The sequence below is a fragment of the Peromyscus californicus genome, unplaced genomic scaffold (genome assembly GCF_007827085.1).
Source record: "Peromyscus californicus insignis strain IS unplaced genomic scaffold, ASM782708v3 Scaffold_4__1_contigs__length_199733344, whole genome shotgun sequence".
Classification (NCBI taxonomy): Eukaryota; Metazoa; Chordata; class Mammalia; order Rodentia; family Cricetidae; genus Peromyscus; species Peromyscus californicus.
Window position 1 is genome coordinate 195813548 of NW_026294562.1, and position 22600 is coordinate 195836147.

The 22600-nt window shown below is 37.5% G+C and overlaps 1 protein-coding gene across 1 annotated transcript in view; it reads right to left on the reverse strand.

Moving 5' to 3' along the window:
* Positions 1 to 4911: 4911 nt before the first annotated feature.
* LOC128124305 (vomeronasal type-2 receptor 116-like) overlaps positions 4912 to 22600 on the reverse strand; it is a 39348-nt gene continuing 21659 nt past the window's right edge. Inside the window, exons 3-7 of the mRNA XM_052760460.1 lie at positions 16043 to 16343; positions 14920 to 15726; positions 13601 to 13819; positions 8238 to 8361; positions 4912 to 5840 (exon numbers count right to left, since the gene is read on the reverse strand). Coding sequence (XP_052616420.1) covers positions 4912 to 5840; positions 8238 to 8361; positions 13601 to 13819; positions 14920 to 15726; positions 16043 to 16343 — 2380 coding nt within the window. The remainder of the gene's footprint in view (positions 5841 to 8237; positions 8362 to 13600; positions 13820 to 14919; positions 15727 to 16042; positions 16344 to 22600) is intronic.

Sequence of the window (22600 nt, forward strand, 5' to 3'; positions counted from 1 at the left end):
TGGCTCCTCTGGTGTCATGGAGTGTTTTGTTTCATTTTTAACCATTTTAGGGGGAAATACCTTCTGCTGTTTGTGCCACAAATTAAAAGTATCCCTGATAAGTGCCCACATAATAAGTGCATCCCTTGTGACCTTCCCAGGCCCATGCTGATTATAATGCTGTTGGATTTTGACTACAATTATCCCCCAAGTGCCTGTACCCAAGGTCTCATGCTTGGGAACCCAAGGGCTCACTTGCTTTCCAAACTAAAAATTTCTGTACTGGCTGCTGTCTTACTTTAGCTCCTCTGACTTTTAAAATATCTTTAAGCAAATGTATAAACAGTTGTCTACTATTACCCTGCCCCATATTTACAATTTCACTCCCAAATTACTCACTGCACTTCCAATTTAATAATATCTGTGTGCTCCAATCACCTGAGTGTCCTTCATGAAGCCCCACTCCCACCCCCATTTTCAGATCCCCTGTTTGGGAACCACATGTCAGAGCCAACTGACCTGTCCAACAGTCCCTTAAAGGGGGAGTGTAGATTAAGAAAAAAAAAGACAAAAGACAGAAGATAGAATTGGAGGGCTCTCAATGAATATGGTAGTAGCCCCCAATTTATTTTTTATTTTATTCAGCCTTGAGGAGCAAAGACAAGCTTGAACTATCTGACCTTAAGTCAAGATGGAATCAAGCCAGAAGCTGGAGTCAGTGTGGCTCCCACAAGTATGTCCTTATGTTTCTCTGAATTCCTCTGGATATGTTGTAAAGTCATCTCTTTCATATCTAGCTTCATTAGTTAATTATTCTCTCTCATTTTGTTGACTAATTTGTCTAAGGCCTTGTCATCTTCTTGATTTCTTTGAGGAAGCAACCTTCCATATCTTTTATTCTTCATTTGGTTTATGCTGTTAATGTTTGTTTCTATCTCATTGATTTCATCCTTGATTTTCACAGCCCTGATTAGTAGCCCTCTTATTTCTTTTTATCTACCATTTCAAGTATTGTATTCCTAGGGATTTCGAGTGTGTAATGAATTTATTAATAAGATATCACTCCAGTATTTTTATGTAGGCATTAAGTGCTTTGAACTTGCCTCTTAGAACTGCCTACATTGTGTTCCATACTTTGGATATGTTGTGTTTTCTTTTTCATTCTTGGTTTCTATCTTGATCCACTGTTCATTCTGTAGTGAGTTGTTCATCTTCCATGAGTTTGTATATTTCCTGTTTGTATTGTCGATATCCAGCCTTAATTCATGGTGGTACGATATAGTCTATGGTATTTTTTTTCAATTTTCTTATACCTGTGGAGACTTGGTTATTCCTTATTTGTGGTTAATTTTGGAGGAAGCTTTGTGAACTCTTGGAAAAAGGAATATTTTTTAGTGTATGGTTGTTACATTCCATAGATGTCTGTCATGTCTATTTGATTCATAATGTTATCTAACTACAGTGATTCTTTGTTTAGATTATGTCTGGAAGACCAACATATTTGTGTGATTAGGGTATTGAAGTCAGCTAGTGTCACTGTGTTCATATCAATATGTGATTTTAACAGCAGTACTGTGCCTGCTACAAACTTTTGTGCCTGGTATTTGATGCAATGCTTAGAATTGTTAGATGTTTTAACTATATTTTTCCTTGGATTATTGTTTAATATCCTTCTCAACCTATTCTGTTTAGTTTGAGTTTGAAATTTATTTTATCATATTATATAAAAATAGCTATGCCTGCTTTCATTTAGATTCATTTCCTTGTAATGTTTTATAATATTTTTAAAGTATGCAATAACTGACCTTGATTGTGAAGTATGTATCTTGGAAGCATCAGAAAAAATGCACCTTGTTTTTTACTCAATCTGTGAGTCAGTAGAGGATGTTAGTAGAATGTTAGACTCAACTGTCCCATAGTTAAAATGAATAAATTTTCAACATGTTTCTAAAACAAAAAAAAGTCTATACTGTAAGAAATTTTAGTCTCCTTTTTTTACTATTAGATTAAAGCTGAGAGTAAGAAGAATTATCTCCATACATTCATTGTCATTCAAGTATAAATTAATTTATTCCATTATTTTTATTAGAGGACAACTTTTTTTTCTCTCTATTGATTTTATTGTCCAGATTCACCTTTGCTCAAGCATCTTTATTCTTTGGAGGGGGCTAGCCTTAACACACGTTCCTTTGACTAATATATTTGGTGTACTCTCTCTCTCTCTTTTTTTTATTCATTTTACATACCAAGCACAGACCCCGCTCCCTTCCCTTCTCCTGCTGTGCCCTCGTCTTCCCCCTTCCCCAACCCACCTCCAACAGAGTAAGTTCATCCTTAACTCCAACAATGTAAGTTCACCCATGGGAGGACACCTAAGTCTGGTACGTTTGGTTAAGGCAGGACCAAGCTGCTCCTAGCCACATCAAGGGTGAACAGGATGTCCTACCACAGGTAATGAGGTCCAGAAAGCCACTCCATGCACCAGGGATAGATCCTGATCACACTGCCAGGGTCCCCTCAAACAGACCCAGCTACACAATCATCTCCCATATGCAGAAGGTATACTCTGGTTCCATGCGAGATCCACAGCTGTAAAGGTAACTCTTTAAATTTTCTTTTTGATGTGAATTGAAGGAGAATTAATTTCACAACTTATTTAATTACTTAGTAAGGAAAAATAAAGAACATTAAAAATATAGAAGATATAAATCAACTTTAAATGCCAATTAATAGAATTGCATTGTTGTTTTTCATATTATAGTGAAAATACATCATTGTTTCCTTCCTTTCTCTCTGACTAAATTATCCTGAATACCTATTCTTTTTCTGTTAAAAACTCAAGACCTCTTTTGTTAAGGATTTATTACATGAATACTTTTAAATATCTGTGAGTACATATTAGGAATATAAATGTATGTATAATTTATATATATAATATTTACCTTATATAATACATAAACTATACATATTTCAATTATAACACAATAATTATGTACTATATGATTAATGTATACAAATACATATAAATATACAGTCCTAAATTGTATATGAATACCATTTTGACTTAAACATCATGTAGTGTGCTCTGCCTCATGGAAGACTTTTTCTTCCTCTGTCAGCTTTACTTTGTTCCCTGTAATCCTTGTATGGTTGAGGTCTAATGAGGTTTGTGATTCACATCTGCATGCCTATTGCTGTGTTCCTAATTCAGCTCATATTTATGAAGTCATGTTGATCATACGTTATGTGTCTTTATGGTTAATGTATAACATTCCTAAGAGAAATAATCTCACAGCAAACTCGCAGGTCCTCAGGCACTTAAATTCTTTCTGTCCCATCTTCATCAATGAAACCTGAACCTTACTGTAAATGTATCAATTGGAACTGGGATCCACAATTATTCAATTTGATTGCTTGTGGCCTTGTATAATTGAATGCATCTGTTTCAATATGACATATCCTTAAAGAGATCTGAAGAATAGACTTAACTCTATATGAGAACAAATATTTAGAATGTTTAGGGTCTATGCTATTATACTAAAGTGGCAATTGTAGCTTCTCCTCTGAGATCCAAGACTTCACTAGTTCTTCATTGTTGCTTTGGTTTCCATAACTAGGGTTGGTTTCCTAGATCCCAGAAATTCCCAGAAATGATGTTCATTGACAGCTAACAATAGCATGTGTGAAACCTCCTAGCCTAGTAGATACACATAAGAGCAAAAGAGTCCACACAGCTAGGACAAAACTCATAGTAGTAAAAGTCTAACAATTTTATACAATTTTGCTTGTATTTAATGATGTAGAAATAGAAAATATTTTACTTCATATATTGTATGTATTTGTATGAAATGGTGATGAATTCTGGATAAATATATAATAACAAAGTGGCACGTTGTAAATTTTCATGATTTTAAAGGAAGAGTATATACTAATTCAAGGAAAAGCAGTTAATTGGAAGAAGCATTCAGATAAATGATGTGCAAATGCCCAGATTAAAAGGGAACTGTGGGTAGTCAGCTAGACTTAAAACAGGTGAAAATGTGACATACATCATATGAGGGCAAATAAGGGATCCATGTAGTTAGATAGTTACTTGTTCTGATTGACTGACATTTGACATTGGGTAATAAAATATAATTCATAGTAAGTCTACATTCTAACTTACATTGCAACATATTATTCAATGACTGATGAAACATTATGTTCAAGAAGATTACATTTACATTTTGAAAATCCCATATTCTTCAGGATAATTACAAAAAAATGAATAAAAACATGATAATTTAGTGAAGGGCCTTGAGACCTTAAGAAACAGAAAGATATTCTTGTATAAATCTGGTATATTACAAGTTGAAAATAAAATTTTGATCTATATATTGTACCACAGCTATTGAAAGACAAGATAAAATTTTGCTAGGAAACACTTTCAAAATTTAAAACAAAATGTGATGAGTAAAATTGGAAAAGAGAATATACTTGATGCTTTCAAGAAATTTAAATCAATAATGTAATTCTTAGTAGTCTATATTATAAAAAAATATGGTAGGGTGGTGTTAGTGGCCATCTTTAATAGAGCTGGTGTGAATCTGTCCATCTCAGAGTAGCAGAGGCAGATGCAGGTAGATCTCTATGCTTTCAAAATACCATGATATTCACAGAAAGTTTCAGACAAGCCCAGATTCATACTCAGGTCCTACTCTTATAAAAATACAACGTGGATCAAGTGTGGATAACTCCAATAGCTCCAGTATAAAAGGCTCTAGTACAATTAGATGACTGTACACAGAAATTTTCCTGTAAGCAGATGACCATATAAAAGCACAAAGAATCAAACACATACTCTAATTGCATAATACATATTTGCAGTAGAGATCAATGGAACTTCATCTTTGAAATTCATGTCTTAATATGAGAACTATGTTGAGTTTTGAACTAGGATTTGAGAGGGTTATTCCTCCTAGAATGTGGCCTTTTCCTGATATGATGAACTGAGTTCTTTTCTGGCCTTATTAAGATAATGTAGCACTTAGGGACAAAAATGAAGCCAAGGAGGGCTGCACTAGAACCCAAGATAGAGAAGACTTTCATAGCCACCATGACCTTCCCCTTGGTGCTGTGGTAGACAGGGAGGAATGTGATCCACACACAGAAGAACACCAGCATGCTGAATGACAGGAACTTGGCTTCATTGAATGTGTCTGGAAGATTCCGTGATATGAAAGCCATAGTAAAACTCCCAAGTGCCAAGGAGCAGAAATATCCCAATATACCATGGAAGGCAAAATCTGAGCCCTTGTTACACACAAGGATGATATGTCCATGTTCAGCATGAACATCTTGGTCAAGGAAGGGAGGGGAGGTTCCTAGCCAGATTCCACAGAGGACAAGATGGGTCAGAGTACATATGGGGATGATGAAGTTCGGCGCCTTTGATATTATTAACCACCTCACCACTCTCCCTGGAAAAGTGACCTTGAAGGCAATAACCACAGTGATAGCTTTGGCCAACACAGTGGCAAGAGCCACAGTGAAAGCACATCCAAATGTGATCTGCTGTAGGATACAAGTTGTGGTGTTGGGATGGCCAATAAATAGCAAGGAACATAGGAAACAGACAGTGAGTGTGATAAGCAGTGTGTAACTAAGGGTCCTATTATTAGCTTTGACAATTGGAGTATCTCTGTGCTTCACAAAGAGTCCAAGAACCACAGTTGTGAGTACAGAGAAGCACAGAGCTATGGTTGTGAGAGACATCCCCAAGGGGTCCTCATGGTTAAGAAAACTCACAGCTTTCTGGAGGCAGTGTTTCTTCTCTGTCTCTGCATAATGACTCTCTGGACACTTCATGCACTTTTCCATATCTGATCAGAAATGAGGTGAGATTTAATCCAAGCTGAAGTTATCCTTTTTATTCTAAGCCATTTTTCTGTACTTTTTGACAGAACTGCTATCTACAAAACTTTCCTGTTTTCTCAGGGACAAAGAAACATGAATTCTGTAGTGAACATTTTCATATCTATACCACCCAACTTCCTTATCTGACATTTCAATTATTATTTATGTGAACTTATAAGGTGTGTTGATCCAACTCAGGTATCTTTCCTCTTGCTCCATTCCTCAACTTCTTTTACTTTTACACCACACACTTTTCTCTCTTCTGTTCCTTCAAACCTCTTGTGCTATGGGTGTATCTCTTTTGGAATTTATTAAACACTGAATTACAATACATAAACATATGTTATTTCTGAAACCACACCATAAATCATACAACATTATTAATTTGAATAGTGCAAGGAGAGATTATGCTCTTGAAAATATTTTCATAAAATACTCTTCTTAAAGATAGTGTCTCAAATTTCTTATCATTATAAAATGCTTCCTGTTTTCTAATATTGAATCCTCTCTGTGGAAGCTTTATTGAATAGGCATTACTACATTGTTTCAGGCTTGACTAGTGGACTAGTGAATAGTCGTCATTCCAATTGGGGAATGGACAGAACTATTGAGACAGTTTTAGGGTATGAAATAAAACAGTGTTATAATATTCTGCTCTTGAAAATTCATAAAATTCATCTTGCATATGAAGTACAAGAACAGTGACTTATTCATGGCAGATTTCCACTTTCATTTTTTGTATGATTTTAAAAAGAAACTCATCACCAGATTTTCAATTTTATTTTGTTGACAAATTTTATTAACATATTATTGAATTCACTTTAGTAGAATAAAACATAGTACTTTGTAAATAATGTTTCCTTCAGCTATTGTGATACATTGTTATATCTGTTCTCAGGACCTTCTTTCAAGATATAACCTCAGGCTCTGTTATTTCCTTCTCTTTTATGTGGAGGTTTTCATTTTGTTTTTGTTTTCTAAGTTTTAATGGATGACTCACATATATAACTCCATTCCTTACTAAAGGCAAATGATACATGTAATAAAAACTTCTGTGTGTGTATATGTGTGTGAGAGAGTGTATGTGTGTGTGTGAATATGTACATACATATTCACTAAAAATGTGTTTCTTTTGAATAAGGGCTTGAGGGCACAGTCTTTTACATCTCAATGTGATAAATCCATGAAAGAAGTTGCAGAAAGAATGTAAAACTCAGAGGTCCTGAACCACTTCAAGGGAGTAGAAACTGCCAGACACACCTGGGCAGTTGAATATATAAATTCAAGGTTTGATATCATGCATATAACATGTGAAAACTCAGGGCAGACCAAATATCATTATGTATGGAGAGTTGGTATAAAGTACTACACTTAACTGAGAAGCTATTTGACCTCATAGCTACTACAAGGGAAAGACAATTGAAACTTTAAGAATGTGGCAGTAGTAATTAGTCCATATTCCATCAGGGACTACACTCCAAAGTGTATTTGTGTAGCAGAAACTGAATTCAATGAGTTTTTCTTAATTTTTTTTAACAAGAAAGAAAGGAAGTTAGGTAGGAAAGAGGAAGATTTGGAAGGGTATGAATATGATCAAAATACATAGTATGAAATTCTCAAAGAATAGAAAATGTTTCAAAATTTAAAAATTGAAATAAACCTGGTCACAAATTTAGTATTAGGTATGGAAATACTAGCTTTTAAAGATTTTTATTCCCAATGAAATATGCTGTGAATATGTTCATGACCTATTCTTCTAAATGGAGTTCTATATTCCATCACAGCTCTTAGGTCTTGGTACAACTCTCAGTAACAGACTGTTGGAACTGCTTTGAGGATATTGTTTTATACACTGTTTTTCAGGATTGGATCATAAAAATGGACATAATGCTATTCATAAAGGAAATTTGAAATTTTAGTTAGCTGTACAGTCAATAATTATATAGTGGGGATATCAAAAACAAATTGTTACTTTTCTGTTTTGGCTGGGAAGAATCATTATTAAAATAACCTATCCTACATTTAGGTGAGTTCTAATCATTATGGAAATACAGTTAGGAAGACATCCAATTTGCGCACTGTATTACTATGTGTTAAATTATGTGGGGAAATAAAGCATATTGATTAGTACAGAGAAAAGGGGTTTCCTTCAGGAAACAATAGCTGAAGTTGATCATAAATGTAAATCAATTATAAATTTCAGTGCCTACTCTGCACTATTTCAAGACATGGTGATGCACATTTCACATCCAAAATAAGAGATGGAATAAATTTTTCTGACTTCTCTCTAGATATTTTTCAGTTTTAAGATAACGCAGAATCCTGTAGAAATGTGGAACCATTTCTGTAAGATTTATTCTTACCTGTCTCATTGGAAATCTCATTGTCTGCACAAGGAGTGCAATCATAGCAGCAAACAGCCTTGCCCTCTAGGGTAACTTTCCTGAATCCAGGACCACAGCTCTCACTGCACACAGAATGAGGAATCTGAGAAAAATGGGAGCAAAGTTAACAAATTCTCATGGTTCATTGAAGGTCTAATAATATTTTTAATAACACATAATTATTTTGCAAATTTAATTCCTATAAAAGTAGAACAGGAATTTGTGCTTCTGCAATCTATACAAACATGGTCTGAGGATTATCCCATTATTAGACAGTTTGGATGATAATGAGATAGGGACAATTTTGATGCAGGGGGGGTCATAGAAGACATGACCTAAAAGGTCAAGTGGTCCTTCCAGATGGATCTTGTCTCTGTGCTTGCTTTCTTTTTTTTTTATTTTAATTTATTTTGCAATACAATTCAGTTCTACATATCAGCCACACATTCCCTTGTTCTCCCCCCTCCCGTCCCCCTCACCTTCCCCCGAAAACCCCCCCTATTCCCATCTCCTCCAGGGCAAAGCCTTCCCCACAGACTGAGGTCAACCTGGTAGACTCAGTCCAGGTAAGTCCAGTCCCCTCCTCCCAGGCCGAGCCAAGCAATCCTGCATAGGCCCCAGGTTTCAAACAGCCAACTCATGCAATGAGCACAGGACCCGGTCCCACTGCCTGGATGCCTCCCAAACAGATCAAGCCAATCAACTGTCTCACCCATTCAGAGGGCCTGATCCAGTGGGGACCCCTCAGCCATTGGTTCATAGTTCATGTGTTTCCATTCATTTGGCTATTTGTCCCTGTGCTTTATCCAACCTTGGTCTCAACAATTCTCGCTCATATAAACCCTCCTCATTCTCGCTAATTGGACTCCCAGAGATCCACCCGGGGCCTAGTCATGGATCTCTGCATCCAGATCCCTCAGTAGTTGGATGAGGTTTCTAGCACAACAATTAGGGTGTTTGGCCATCCCATCACCAGAGTAGGTCAGTTCGGGCTGTCTCTCGACCATTGCCGGCAGTCTGTTGTGTGGGTATCTTTGTGGATTTCTGTGGGCCTCTCTAGCACTTTGCTTCTTCCTATTCTCATGTGGTCTTCATTTACCATGATCTCCTATTCCTTGAAGATCGGTAGAATTCTGCACTGAAACCATCTGGTCCTGGGTTTTTTTGGTTGGGAGATTTTAACGACTGTTTCTATTTCGTTAGGGGTTATTGGACTATTTAAATAGTTTATCTGGTCTTGATTTAACTTAGGTATGTGGTACCTATCCAGAAAGTTATCCATTTCTTTTAGGTTTTCCAGTTTTGTCGAATAGAGGTTTTTGAAGTATGACCTGATGATTCTCTGGATTTCCTCAATGTCTGTTGTTATGTCCCCCTTTTCATTTCTGATTTTGTTGATTTGGATGCTCTCTCTCTGTCTTTTGGTTAGTTTGGATAAGGGTTTGTCTATCTTGTTGATTTTCTCAAAGAACCAACTCTTTGTTTCATTAATTTTTTGTATTGTTCTCTTTGTTTCTATTTTATTGACTTCAGCTCTCACTTTGATAATTTCCTGGCGTCTATTTTTCCTGGGAGACTGTGCTTCTTCTTGTTCTAGAGCTTTCAGGTATGCTGTTAAGTCTCTAGTGTGAGATTTCTCCAACTTATTTATGTGGGCATTTAGTGCGATGAATTTCCCTCTTAGTACTGCTTTCATAGTGTCCCATAAATTTGGATATGTGGTGTCTTCATTTTCATTGATCTCTAGGAAGTCTTTAATTTCTTTCTTTATTTCTTCCTTAACCCATTGGTGATTCAGTTGGGTATTATTCAGTTTCCATGAGATTGTAGGTTTTCTGTAGTTTTTGTTGTTGTTGAAATCCAACTTTAGACCATGGTGGTCTGATAGAACACAGGAGGTTATTCCAATTGTTTTGTATCTGTTTAGATTTGTTTTGTGGCCAAGTATGTGGTCAATTTTAGAGAAGGTTCCATGGGGTGCTGAGAAGAAGGTTATATTCTTTTTTGTTAGGATGGAATGTTCTGTAGATATCGATTAAGTCCATTTGAGTCATGACATCTGTTAAGTCCTTTATTTCTCTGTTAAGTTTCAATTTGGGAGATCTGTCCAGTGGTGAAAGTGGGGTGTTGAGGTCTCCCACTATTAATGTGTGGGGTTTTATCTGTGATTTAAGCTTTAGTAATGTTTCTTTTACATATGTGGGTGCCCTTGTGTTTGGGGCATAAATATTGAGAATTGAGTTTTCATCTTGGTGGATCTTTCCTGTGATGAGTATGTAATGCCCTTCTTGATCTCTTTTGATTTATTTTGGTTTGAAGTCTATTTTGCTGGATATCAGGATGGCTATACACGCTTGTTTCTTAAGACCGTTTGATTGGAAAGTCTTTTCCCAGCCTTTTATTTTTAGGTAGTGTCTATCTTTGAATTTGAGATGTGTTTCTTGTATGCAGCAGAAAGATGGGTCCTGCTTTCGTATCCATTCTGTAAGACTATGTCTTTTTATAGGTGAATTAAGTCCATTGATATTGAGGGAAATTAATGACCAGTGATTGTTCATTCCTGTTATTTTTTGGTGGTGATGTGTGTGTACTACTTACTGTTGTGGCTTTATCTGTTGCCTGTGTTTTCGAGGGTGTATCTGACTTCCTTAGGTTGGAATTTTCCTTCTAGTGCTTTCTGTAGGGCTGGGTTTGTGGATAAGTATTGTTTAAATCTGGCTTTGTCTTGGAATGTCTTGTTCACTCCATCTATGGTGATTGAAAGTTTTGCTGGGTATATTAGTCTAGGCTGACATCCATGGTCTCTTAGTGTCTGCATTACATCTGTCCAGGTTCTTCTGGCTTTCAAAGTCTCCATTGAGAAATCGGGTGTTATTCTGATGGGTTTGCCTTTATATGTCACTTGGCCTTTTTCCTTTGCTGCTCTTAATATTCTTTCTTTATTCTGTACGTTTAGTTGTTTAACTATTATGTGGCGAGGGGACTTTTTTTGGGGGTCTAGTCTGTTTGGTGTTCTATAAGCTTCTTGTATCTTCATAGGCATTTCCTTCTTTAAGTTGGGAAAGTTTTCTTCTATGATCTTGTTGAATATATTTTCTGTGCCCTTGAGTTGGTATTCTTCTCCTTCTTCGACCCCTATTATTCTTAGGTTTGGTCTTTTCATGGTGTCCCAAATTTCTTGGACATTTTGGTTCATGACTTTGTTGGCTTTAGTGTTTTCTTTGACTGATGAATGTATTTCTTCTACTGTATCTTCAATGCTAGAGATCCTCTCTTCCATCTCTTGCATTCTGTTGATTATACTTGCATCTGAAGTTCCCAATCGTTTTCTCAGATTTTCTATTTCCAGCATTCCCTCTGTTTGTGTCTTCTTCATTTTTTCTATTTCCCTTTTCAGGTCTTGGACTGTTTCCTTCATTTGTTTCATTGATTTTTCTTGATTTTCTCTCAGTATTTTATTGTTTTCTTCCAGGACTTTATTGATTTCTTCTAATTTGTTTGCCCTTTCCTCTAGTTGTTTACAGCGTTCTTCACATTTTTTTTTGTCTTTTCCTCTACACAAGCCTCTAGCTTCTTCATGATGTCATTCATAAGGCTGTTTTCTTCTGCTTCTTCCAATTTCTGATGTTCAGGTCTAGGTGTTGGAGGAGGGCTAGGGCCTGGTGATGCTGTATTGCTATTCATTTTGTTGTATATGTTTCTGCCTTGACGTCTGCCCATCTCCTTGTGGTTCGTTCTTGGCCTTATCCGCACACTTGGTTCAGACAGACCAGTGTTCCAAAAGGGAAGTCCGGAGCAAGATGGGAGCTGGGGGCCGGCCTCTAAGTCTCAGGAAGAGGCTTGGGGCTCAGGCGGATGGGCGTGGGGGCAGGGCGTGGAGACTACAGGGTCTGCCAGGGGTCTTGGAGAAGGGGATGCTTCCCGGTGGGGCTAGCAGGGAACCTGCCCGGTGGCCAGAACCTGGGGCCAAGTTGGGCAGGTCTTCCCTGGAGTGGCTGGTGCCCAGGGATGGGGTCTGGGGCAAGGAAGGGCACTCACCAGTGTTCCAAAAGGGTAGTCCGGAGCAAGATGGGAGCTGGGGGCCGGCCTCTCTGTGCTTGCTTTCTAATGCATTGAGAAACTTTTATTTCCACCATGATTGTAAGTCTTGCTTGTCAACTTAACAGGACTTATAATCACCATGTAAACAAATTGTTGGGCATCCCTGTGAGTGTTTCTAAAGAAAAGTTTAAAGGGTTCACTCTAAGAGTGAGCATCATCATTCTGTAGGCTGTTTTCTCAGAATTAAGAATGAGAAAAAGGTGATTCATTTTATTTACTTTTTTTTCTATTGACTGAGAATATGATGTCATCAGGAACCTCATACTCCTAGAGCAGTAAATTTCCAAAGATAAGGGCTGAAGGCTCATACTGTCAGCCAAAAGAAACACTTGCTTAATTTATATTAGGTATGCATGTATCTTCAGTAGTAGAACAAGAGATAACATGAAAACATGAAAGCTATGGTATTTCAATTCAAGGGGTGGATAAAAGAAATGATAACTGTTTATCTTCTGTAATTTTAAGCACGGAATCAAGATGAACTACTCAAATTTTAGATACAGTGAAGAAATTGTAATAGAGACATTGTGTATTGGTTTGAATGAAAAGTGGCAAATATAAACACAGATATGTGACTATATATTTCCTCAATGGTGGTGCTATCTTGAGAGTAATTGCAAGTTTAAAAGTTGCAGAATTATTGGCAGAATTATTTCAGTGATTGGGGATTTTGAAAATTTATGATCCTCACCTAATTCCAGTATTCACTCTCTGCTTCCAGTGTGTGGACTGAGACATTCTGTTTCAGGTCCCTGCCCATCACTCCATGATTGCCACATACTGACATGCCTCCTGAATATAAAGGACACTCAAAACTCCAGAACCATTAGTCAGATAAACTCTTTTTTCCAAAATTCACCTCTAGTGATGATGTTTGATCATACCAAGAAAATATAACTTATTCAGTTTTCTGTTGTGAATGTAGAGATTTTGTTCATCAGAATGTCCTGTGAGATATTATGAAAATTAAATATACCATATCTCAGGTGTACTTAATTTGTGTCACATTGACAAAATTTAACCCATGCACCACTGAATATTACCAGACATTTGAAACCTTAAGAATATCTTTTTTTAAGAATCAGGGGATTATAAAACACTGTCTTCTAGTAGTTATTTTGTCTTTTTCTGCTGGGAAATTTATAGTACTGGGATTTAATTTTAAAAGTAGAAGTTGTTGTAAGTGGGGATATATTTGTATTATTGTGATGTTTAATGCACTGAGATAATATATAAGTCACCTCTGAATATCTTTCTGGCCATTGTATCATCTTCTCAGATAAAGTCAACTGTTGACTCTGGGGAGCACTGGGCAAAAAATTTCCTACTTTCACTTTTAGTCCAAGACCCTTTGGAAAATTCCAAAAGTTGAGAATATCATACTTATCAGCATCTAACTTCTGTTTCCATTCTAAAGCCATGTTGGCTCCCACATGGACATTCCTCAAGAAAGGATGAACCTGAAAGTGATGCAAGAATATGTTTTAATGTAGGTCTGAGAGTTTGACCTCCAATGGATTATAGAATAACTCTCAATGTTCATTATCTGTGGTGTAGGACATGATAATAATGTAGCTATCATTGAAGGACAGCATTGGTGACCTAAGTTAATTGGATACAATTCTACATCTGAGGAACTGTCAGCTTCAAGAATATCTTCTACACAAACTTAGAAATGGAATCAGTGAGTATTGATTGAACCAATGGCTGAGGGGTCCACACTGGATCAGGCCCTCTGAATGGGTGAGACAGTTGATTGGCTTGATCTGTTTGGGAGGCATCCAGGCAGTGGGACCAGATCTTGTGCTCATTGCATGAGTCGGCTGTTTGAAACCTGGGGCCTATGCAGGATTGTTTGGCTTGGCCTGGGAGGAGGGTACTGGACCTGCCTGGACTGAGTCTACCAGGTTGACCTCAGTCTGTGGGGAAGGCTTTGCCCTGGAGGAGATGGGAATGGGGGGGGGGGCGTTGGGGGGAAGTTGAGGGGGACGGGAGGGGGGAGAACAGGGGAATCCGTGACTGATATGTAGAACTGAATTGTATTGCAAAATAAATTAAAAAAAAAAAAGCAAATCTCAATCTCTTTAAAAGAAAGCTATACTGATTTACACATGGGGTTCATCCCAAAGTTCATTGAATAAAATGTGGGTACTTATGACTAAATAGTAGATAAAAGAAACCATTTATGTACTAATAATTTGGGATAATGAGCTTTCATTGTTTCACTGAGAAAATTCTTAGGTTTCTGGTGTAATCATTACAATGAAAACATTGTGCAGATATTTGTGACACAATTTTTATATTCATTAAAATCATTTCCTCCTTGCCACTAGCATCTTATTCCTCAGCAACATGAACAGAAAGATCTGCACTGACCTGGAAGATATGATAACACATGAAGAATCTCCTGTGGATGGACACACACACACACACATGCATGTATGTATATATACATGTACTATATGTAAAATACTGAAATATGTAATACCTAGTTTAGTGATTCTGAAGACTGTCAAAATTTCACATTGTTGATGCTCTAATACAATGGAAGGAATATTACCTGCCAGGGGAAGAACACCATTCTATCCCCATTTCCAAATGGTTGCATTTGTACTTGATGAAGGCTCATCTTATGGAGACTGTGGGCCACAGTATATACAGCCTTGTATGTATTGTAGCTGTCTTCACTCATTACTATGTCAAACACATGTCTAGGCAGTAATTCCAAGGAAGCATTGGGTTGGCAGTTCTCCAAAAGATGACAATCAAGCTCTGAAAATGAGCACTTGAAGAACAAAAACCACAATTTAGGAAGGTAATTGTCTTCTGGGTATTTATAAGGATTAACTGTTTGGATAAAATTTTTAAATTCAGTCACCTGCTCGTGGTGTTGAGAAAAAATGAGACTTCCATGGAATGAATCCAGCAAGAAATAATCAGCGATATTAGTAACATCCCACTCAGAGTTCATGACCCAGACTTTACTAGTCAAAATCTGTTGCCCTAGATTGCTCATTAAACCTTGTAGTGAATCATTGTCACCATAAATGATGATAATATTGGCCAATGATTCCTGGATGATGCCAAGACTTTTCCAGTATTTGTATGAAAATGAATTCCAGGTGCTTTGGATCATTTCAACAAAAGCTATGCAGACTTGATTTTTCTCCATATTTTCTCTGATATCTGCTAGAAACTGAGCCCCTGTGTGATCATCTCGGATAAGCAGACCAACCCAGGTCCAGCCAAAATGAAGCAACAAAGAGACCATGGCAAGAGACAGAGTTGTGCCTTGGGGGGCCATCTGGTAGAGAGAAGTAAACTGACCTCGGTCACTGAAGATAGGCTCAAAAGGACCAACAGTGAGCTGAAGAGAAAACAATTGGAAACAAGAGAAAGAACAATGGCATTATGCACAATCCTTGTTCTGCAGAAACAGATGGAAATGGTTAGCACAATGATGGATTCACCCTGATTTTAAAGACAAATTTCTGTGGCAGAGTTTTTCAAAAAATTGCTGGCCTATTTTCTATTTTTATTAATCCTCCTTGTCTACTCCAACCCCCCGTTTCTTTTTTTCAAGTGACTGATATCTAACTAATCCAAATATACCTTTTTACCTATGGACACACCTGAAATGTCAGCAAAGGAGATCTGCATTTTTATCCCATACAACTCCTCACCTGTGGAAATTTGTAGAGCTGAAGCAGTGTCCCAATATGGGCAGATTTTGCCCACGATGGTCCTGTTATTGCAGCAGTTAACTTTCTCTCCTTTTCACATTTATAATTACAGTAAACATGGCGAATACTACTCAGGCCTGTGAGCCAAAACAGAGCATTCATAAGAATGTTTTTCTCACTGTATGGGACATTATAGAAGTCAAATCCCAGAGATATGTTTGGTAAAAGATGTGGGTTCCTGTTGATCTCCTCAATGGCAAATACCAGTGCCAGAACCAACTGGTGTATTTTAAAATTATATCTGCAGAGATTGAATAAAAACATACTTGAGGAAATTACAGACCACACAGAACTGCAGCTTCCAACTTCAAAGACTAAGGGACAGATTCCAGAATTCCTGGGTGCAGCTGGGTATTTCAGTGTTTGTGGAAACTGCAATGCCTCTATACATAAGCACAAAGTAGGAGAATAAGCCCCTAATCTTGACTGAGACTAAATGAAAGACATTCAAGCCTTTAAAACTGATGGCACATGCCTTTAATCCCAGCACATGGGAGGCAGAGTCAGACGGAAATCTGTGAGTTCGAGGCCAGCATGGTCTCCAAAGTGAGTACCAGGAAAGGCACAAAGCTACACAGAGAAACTCTGTCTCAAAAATTAAAAAAAAACTCTGAATTTGGCTCCAGCCCTAGAACTCCCAGATGCCTCAAAACCTTTTCATTGCCAAAGACAAAGGGTGCTTTACCCAAATGTTTGGACCATGGAAATTCCCTTTTATACATCAATACAAATGATGGGACCCTGTAGCCATAGGATGGCCTATCTGTCAAATATGTGTTGTACCTAAGTTTTCCTCCCTGGCCCATGGTCATGGCAAATCTCTCTCACCTGCCAGTCCCACAGCCGCTCAGACCCAACCAAGTAAACACAGAGACTTATATTGGTTACAAACTGTATGGCCATGGCAGGCTTCTTGCTAACTGTTCTTACAGCTTTAATTAATCCATTTCTATTAATCTATACTTTGCCATGTGGCTCGTGGCTTACCAGCATCTTCACATGCTGTTTCTCATCGAGGCAGCTGGCAGTGCCTCTCTGACTCAGCCTTCCACTTCCCAGCTTTATTCTCCTCCTTGTCCCACCTATACTTCCTGCCTAGTCAATGGCCAATCAGTGTTTTATTTATTGACCAATCAGCAACACGTTTGTCATACAGAATATCCCACAGCAATGTGTGGAGAGTACTGCTAGCTTAATAAAAGAATGCAATCAAGTTAAATGTGTTAAGATGTGATGCTCATAGTATCTAAAAAAAATGAGGTCTTCTACTGAGGAAAAAAAATCATCAACTGTTTAATGACTATTTGACCCAGTACAAGACTCTACTCCTGGCCCCAACTTGAGTTCAGTTTGTCATCAATCAAGCTATCCCTCTTGCTTGATGATGACCTACAGGAGCTCAGACAAGACTGTCACCAGATGAAAGATGAAATCTGGAACATGAGAGATGCAATACTTACTTTTAATAAAATTATTTGTGCCTAAACCAGGAACCTCATCCCTGGAAGAGGAACTGATTGATCTAGCCCAGTTACTCATATGGGGAGAAGGAAACTCCAATACTATATACATGGACCATCAATTGATATGATTTTACAAGTGGGTATGTCAACTGTGTGATCTATAGAGAAAGTTGGCTTCTCACTGCTGGAACAAAGGTCATTAAAAAATCTTGGCCCTCCAAGGGGCTATGTGTCTTCCCCTAGAAATTGCTGTCCTCCATGGAAACACAGTTTAACTCACTGTTTGACAGATGACACTAAAACTTATTGATGTTCTGATAACACATACCACAAACCAGTGCTACCTGAGACTGCAGGGTAAAGAAAAATGGTCAGTACAAAACTATATGTAGTCAGGAGATTTCCTATGTCCTGGCCTGATGGCAATTGGGACAAATCTCTCCCACTTGCATCCGCCACATAAACACACAGAGACATATATTAATTATAACTGCATCACCATGGCTCAAGATTTTTGCTAGCTAGCTCTTATATCTTAAATTAGCCCATAACTATTAATATATGTATCACCACATATTTTGTGGCTTTACCCACGTCCCATTAAATGTTCCTCCTTGAATGGCTGGCTGGCGTCTCTCGCTGCCTTCTTCCTGTCTCTCTCTTTGAATTTCCCTCTGCTTCTAGGCTGCCTTGCCATAAGCCAAATGGCTTTAGTTATCAACCATTCAGAGCAGCACCTATTTGTAGTATACAGAAAGACATTCTTCCATCACCTATGTGTTGATGGAAGGTACCAGAGGAAAAGTTCATTCTCTCAGAAAGAACTGGCTGGATTCTGGTAACAAACCTTCACCAGGCTATTCCCCTGGGTACCACAAAATTTTCTGAGTTATTCAGACCAAGGCATGTCATAGCTATACTCAAAACACTAGTATGGCATATCTCAGCGATATACCAGGATTGTGTTTAAGCAAATCGAAAACACAGAGTCCTTACCCAGGAAGCGATCCAAATGAAAGACTGACACCCTGTCAAACTTTGTAAAAACTGACTTCAACCAAGATCTGGCTTGCTGGGAAAGGGAAAAATACTTGCAACTTTCTTAAAGGTACCGTTTTTTTTTGAGTGGTTAGAAGTGTTCCCCACATAGACTAACATTGTTCAAATAGTAGCTAAAAAGCTCAAGCATGAATGGGTACTCCAATTTGGCTTCCTTCTAGTAATAGGGTCCAACAATATCCTGATTTTCATAACGAAAATCACATTAATTAATAGCTATGGTTTTAGACATAGAGCAGAAACTTCACTGTGTGTCTAGACCTCAGAATTCTGAGCAGGCAGAAAGAATGAACAGGACATCAAATGAAACTCCAACAAAATTCACATTAGAGTCCAGAGAAAAATGAATAGGCTTCCTCCTTTACTGTGCCTCAGTTTACTGTTCCCCATATTGGGAGGGATTAACTACCTATGAGATTATATTTGGAGGAATTCCCCACCTGCTTCTCAGGCTCAGAGACAAGCAGTTGACAAAATTCTTTAATGATTAAAGTATCAATTCACTAAAGGCCTTCCAGTTCTCCACACAGGCTATAGCCCTGAATTATCTGAGATACCCAGCCATCTTCTGAGTCCACCACCAATTTCACCTTGCTTAAGTAGAGTGATATCCTCTGTGTCAAGTGAGTAGCCAAAGGGACACTGGAGCTAATCTGTTAAGGACCCTACAAGGTCATTCTCTCTACTCCTCGGGTGGTGAATGTAGGTGCCCTTACATCACAGACCCACCACACCCAGATAAAGAAAGTGGAAGTCACAGATGCTATTCTCAAATGGAATGTCTCTGACCTATGGGCCATTAATAATAAGATGTCATATGTCCTCAGGTTCTTGCACTCCCTGCTCTTATACCTCTTATTGAATCTTGTGTTTTTCACTATGGGAATGAACACAGGGTCACAGTCCAAGCCTCACTGCTCTCAGGGCTGGACTGGAGATTGAGGATGACAGATACATGGAAGGTATTATCTAATGTGACTACAGACCAGCAGCCTTTATCTCATCTTGACCTTTACTTGCTGATGCCTACTTTAAGTGTTTGGCTGTACTGGAAAATGAAGGACGTGAGAGTTTATCTTTTTAGATAGTAATACAGAGTTTATGATTCCATGCATTCCCCATGGCTTTGTCCCCTAGTTGCCAACATCAAGGAGGTTTCCATTGTAAAACTGGAGAATTTTTTAAATCTTTAAAAAGATTGATTTAAAAAGATTGTGGTCTTTGGGAAATAGGAATAACCTGCAGGTGGGACCTTAGGGATAGAGGTATATCATTACCATCCAAAAACAGCCAGAATTGCTGGTTATGCTTGGACCATGCCCTCATAGTACATAGGGATATGAATCAAACAGACTGTGAGCCCATTGACTGACATACTTACAGTGACTGGGGGTAGCCTAATTAACATTAAGAGATTTATAAAAGACAAATAAATCTTCTCCTTATTTTGATAGCTGATATTCAGTCCAATGGGATGATATATATATATATATATATATATATATATATATATATATATATATATATATATGCAATATTACTGGGGCTCTGGGACTACTTGGTGGACATATACTAATGGTTTGACTCAAAGGTTCTTCTAATTGTTTCCAAACTTAGTAGATATGTTGATCAGAACTTAGAGGCATTAAAAGTTCCTGTTTCTTGATTTAAACTGATCAGGAACAATTAGAAAAGTTCTTGGCATGGTTGTGAAAATGTTTGCTCCCCCTGGCAAACTACTCTGCTATGAGCACAGTGTGGGCATCTAACTCTCATTCTGATTGGATCATAAAATAAATAGTCATGATTTGGCTCATTCCCTGAGAACAGTGATGAATGTAGCAGTGCCCCAGCCCTTAGTAGGCCTCCAGAGCTTAGCACAACTGACTGGATGGTGGAAGTGCCATTCAGCTTGTAAAGGTCAGCAAATGGATTTGCTTTTTGCTTCTGTAGTTCCAATTCTAGATAAATGTTCTTGTTAACTAATGTATTTTAATACAGAACAAGTTTTTTTTGTACTTAAAAGCTCTTCCTGAGAAACTCTCCATGTTACCCTGGGATTCTGATCACCCAGTAGAGTTGCAGGCTGGTTAAGAAAGGTTTTCTATTGGCTTAAATCGTGTTCCCAAATTCTTCTCTGGTGAGTACCTTAAACACTAAATTGTACACATTAAACCAGGAATATTAATTAGTTGACATCATCCGGTTATGAGCCCTATAAGATGCAAAAATAACTGACCTAATAAGACATGCCGTCTGATGCAATAGCAAAAGAAATGTTACATGAATATTCAAATGATTTTCTGTTTGGATCGAGGGCATGTTCCATGAGAAGAAATTCATTCATAGCATGGTTTTTTGGAACACAAAAGAGACCATGAGCCCAAGGAGAGAATACATTAATATTACTCTGCTAAATGTACATAAAATTAGTATGATTCCTAATAATTTATATTTCAAACCATAGGTGAGAACATTGATCCATTTTTTTGTCACAGAAACCTCTCCTGGTAGGTGTATATTAGCAGAGACCTTTAACTGATCATTTTGGAGAGAATGAGGCAATGGATAATGCTCAGCTTCAGATGAGGAACACACATTATTCTCAGGCACAGAAATCTCAGTGATTTTCCAGAGGTTGTAGATAATTAAAAGATAATTATTTTCCAGAAAGAACAGAGTAATTGTAGATAGAAATTCATAGTATCAGTGGCACCAGACCTGCAAAAGATCATGCTAGAAAAAAAAATAACCTCAAGCATAGAGAAGAGAGTTTTGTGTGAAATCACACCACTAGCGAAGGCAATTTGTACTTGATAGGTTTCTTTGACAGTCGGTTATTATCAAAGCTTTGAATTCTAGTAGGTTTACCACAGTCCAGAGAAGACTCCGGTTTTATGAGTAATACAACAACATAGACAGGACTCTTTGGGGAAAAAGAAGTAATGAACAGGAGGGTTACTATAAAGGAGCACATATGGAAGGAGTTAGGGGAGGAGTGAATATAATCAAAACACACTGTATATAAGTTCTCAATTAATTCATGAAAGGAGTTAAAAACCAATAAAAAAGCAGTCAGACACACCAAAATGATAAATAAAGAAAGGCATGTACTGCAAGGGAAATGGACACAAAAGTCCTTCATAGTGGAAACCAAGAAAAATAGTGGAAACAAAGAAAAATTGTGGAAACCAAGAAAAAAGTGGAAACCAAGTTTTCTTTTCTAACAGAAAGATTTGAAGGTGTATGTACATACAATGCATGCATTTTGAGAATTTCTTACATGTATGTGGTCATATGAGTACATTATATTCATCATCCCTGTTATATTTTCCGTGAAAAGACAGTGGAGGCGCTCAAAGCCTCCAAACACTAAGCAATGATAAGGGGATGAAAACTTTAATCACAAAATCTGATCAGTATTTGTTAGATCTCTGTTTTTTTCTATATATAGAACATCAAAAATTATGTCCAGTTCATATATGATACTGAAATGTGGGGGTTTTTTTTGCAGCTTGAATGCTTTATTATCAGATTTTTAAAATGAAAAAGCACCGAGATAGGTCTGGAAAGATCATATTAGTTTCTTGAAAGAGAACAATGGGAGAGAGAAGAAAGACAGCCATGTTTAAGTACTTGAGTTCAGCAAACATGGAGGTTAGACAGAGATGGAGAAGCCACATTGCAGGGAAAATGGCTTCAGAGAAAGAGAAAGGGAGCCCAAGATATCACAGAAGCATAGTGAGGATATCTGCCCAGAATCCAAAAGAAAGAAAAGAAATGAAATTAGGATTTTCTGAATGAGCTCTCAGCTGTGTTCAAAAGGAAGGAAAGTTATGACATTCTCAAGTACATAAATGTTGTAATTTGAATATTCATTATTGTTATACACAAGAATGTTTAATCCTATCTCCTATGTACTAGTTAAAATTGATTTGGATTTTAATATATTTCCTGCACATTAATTTTTAACAAT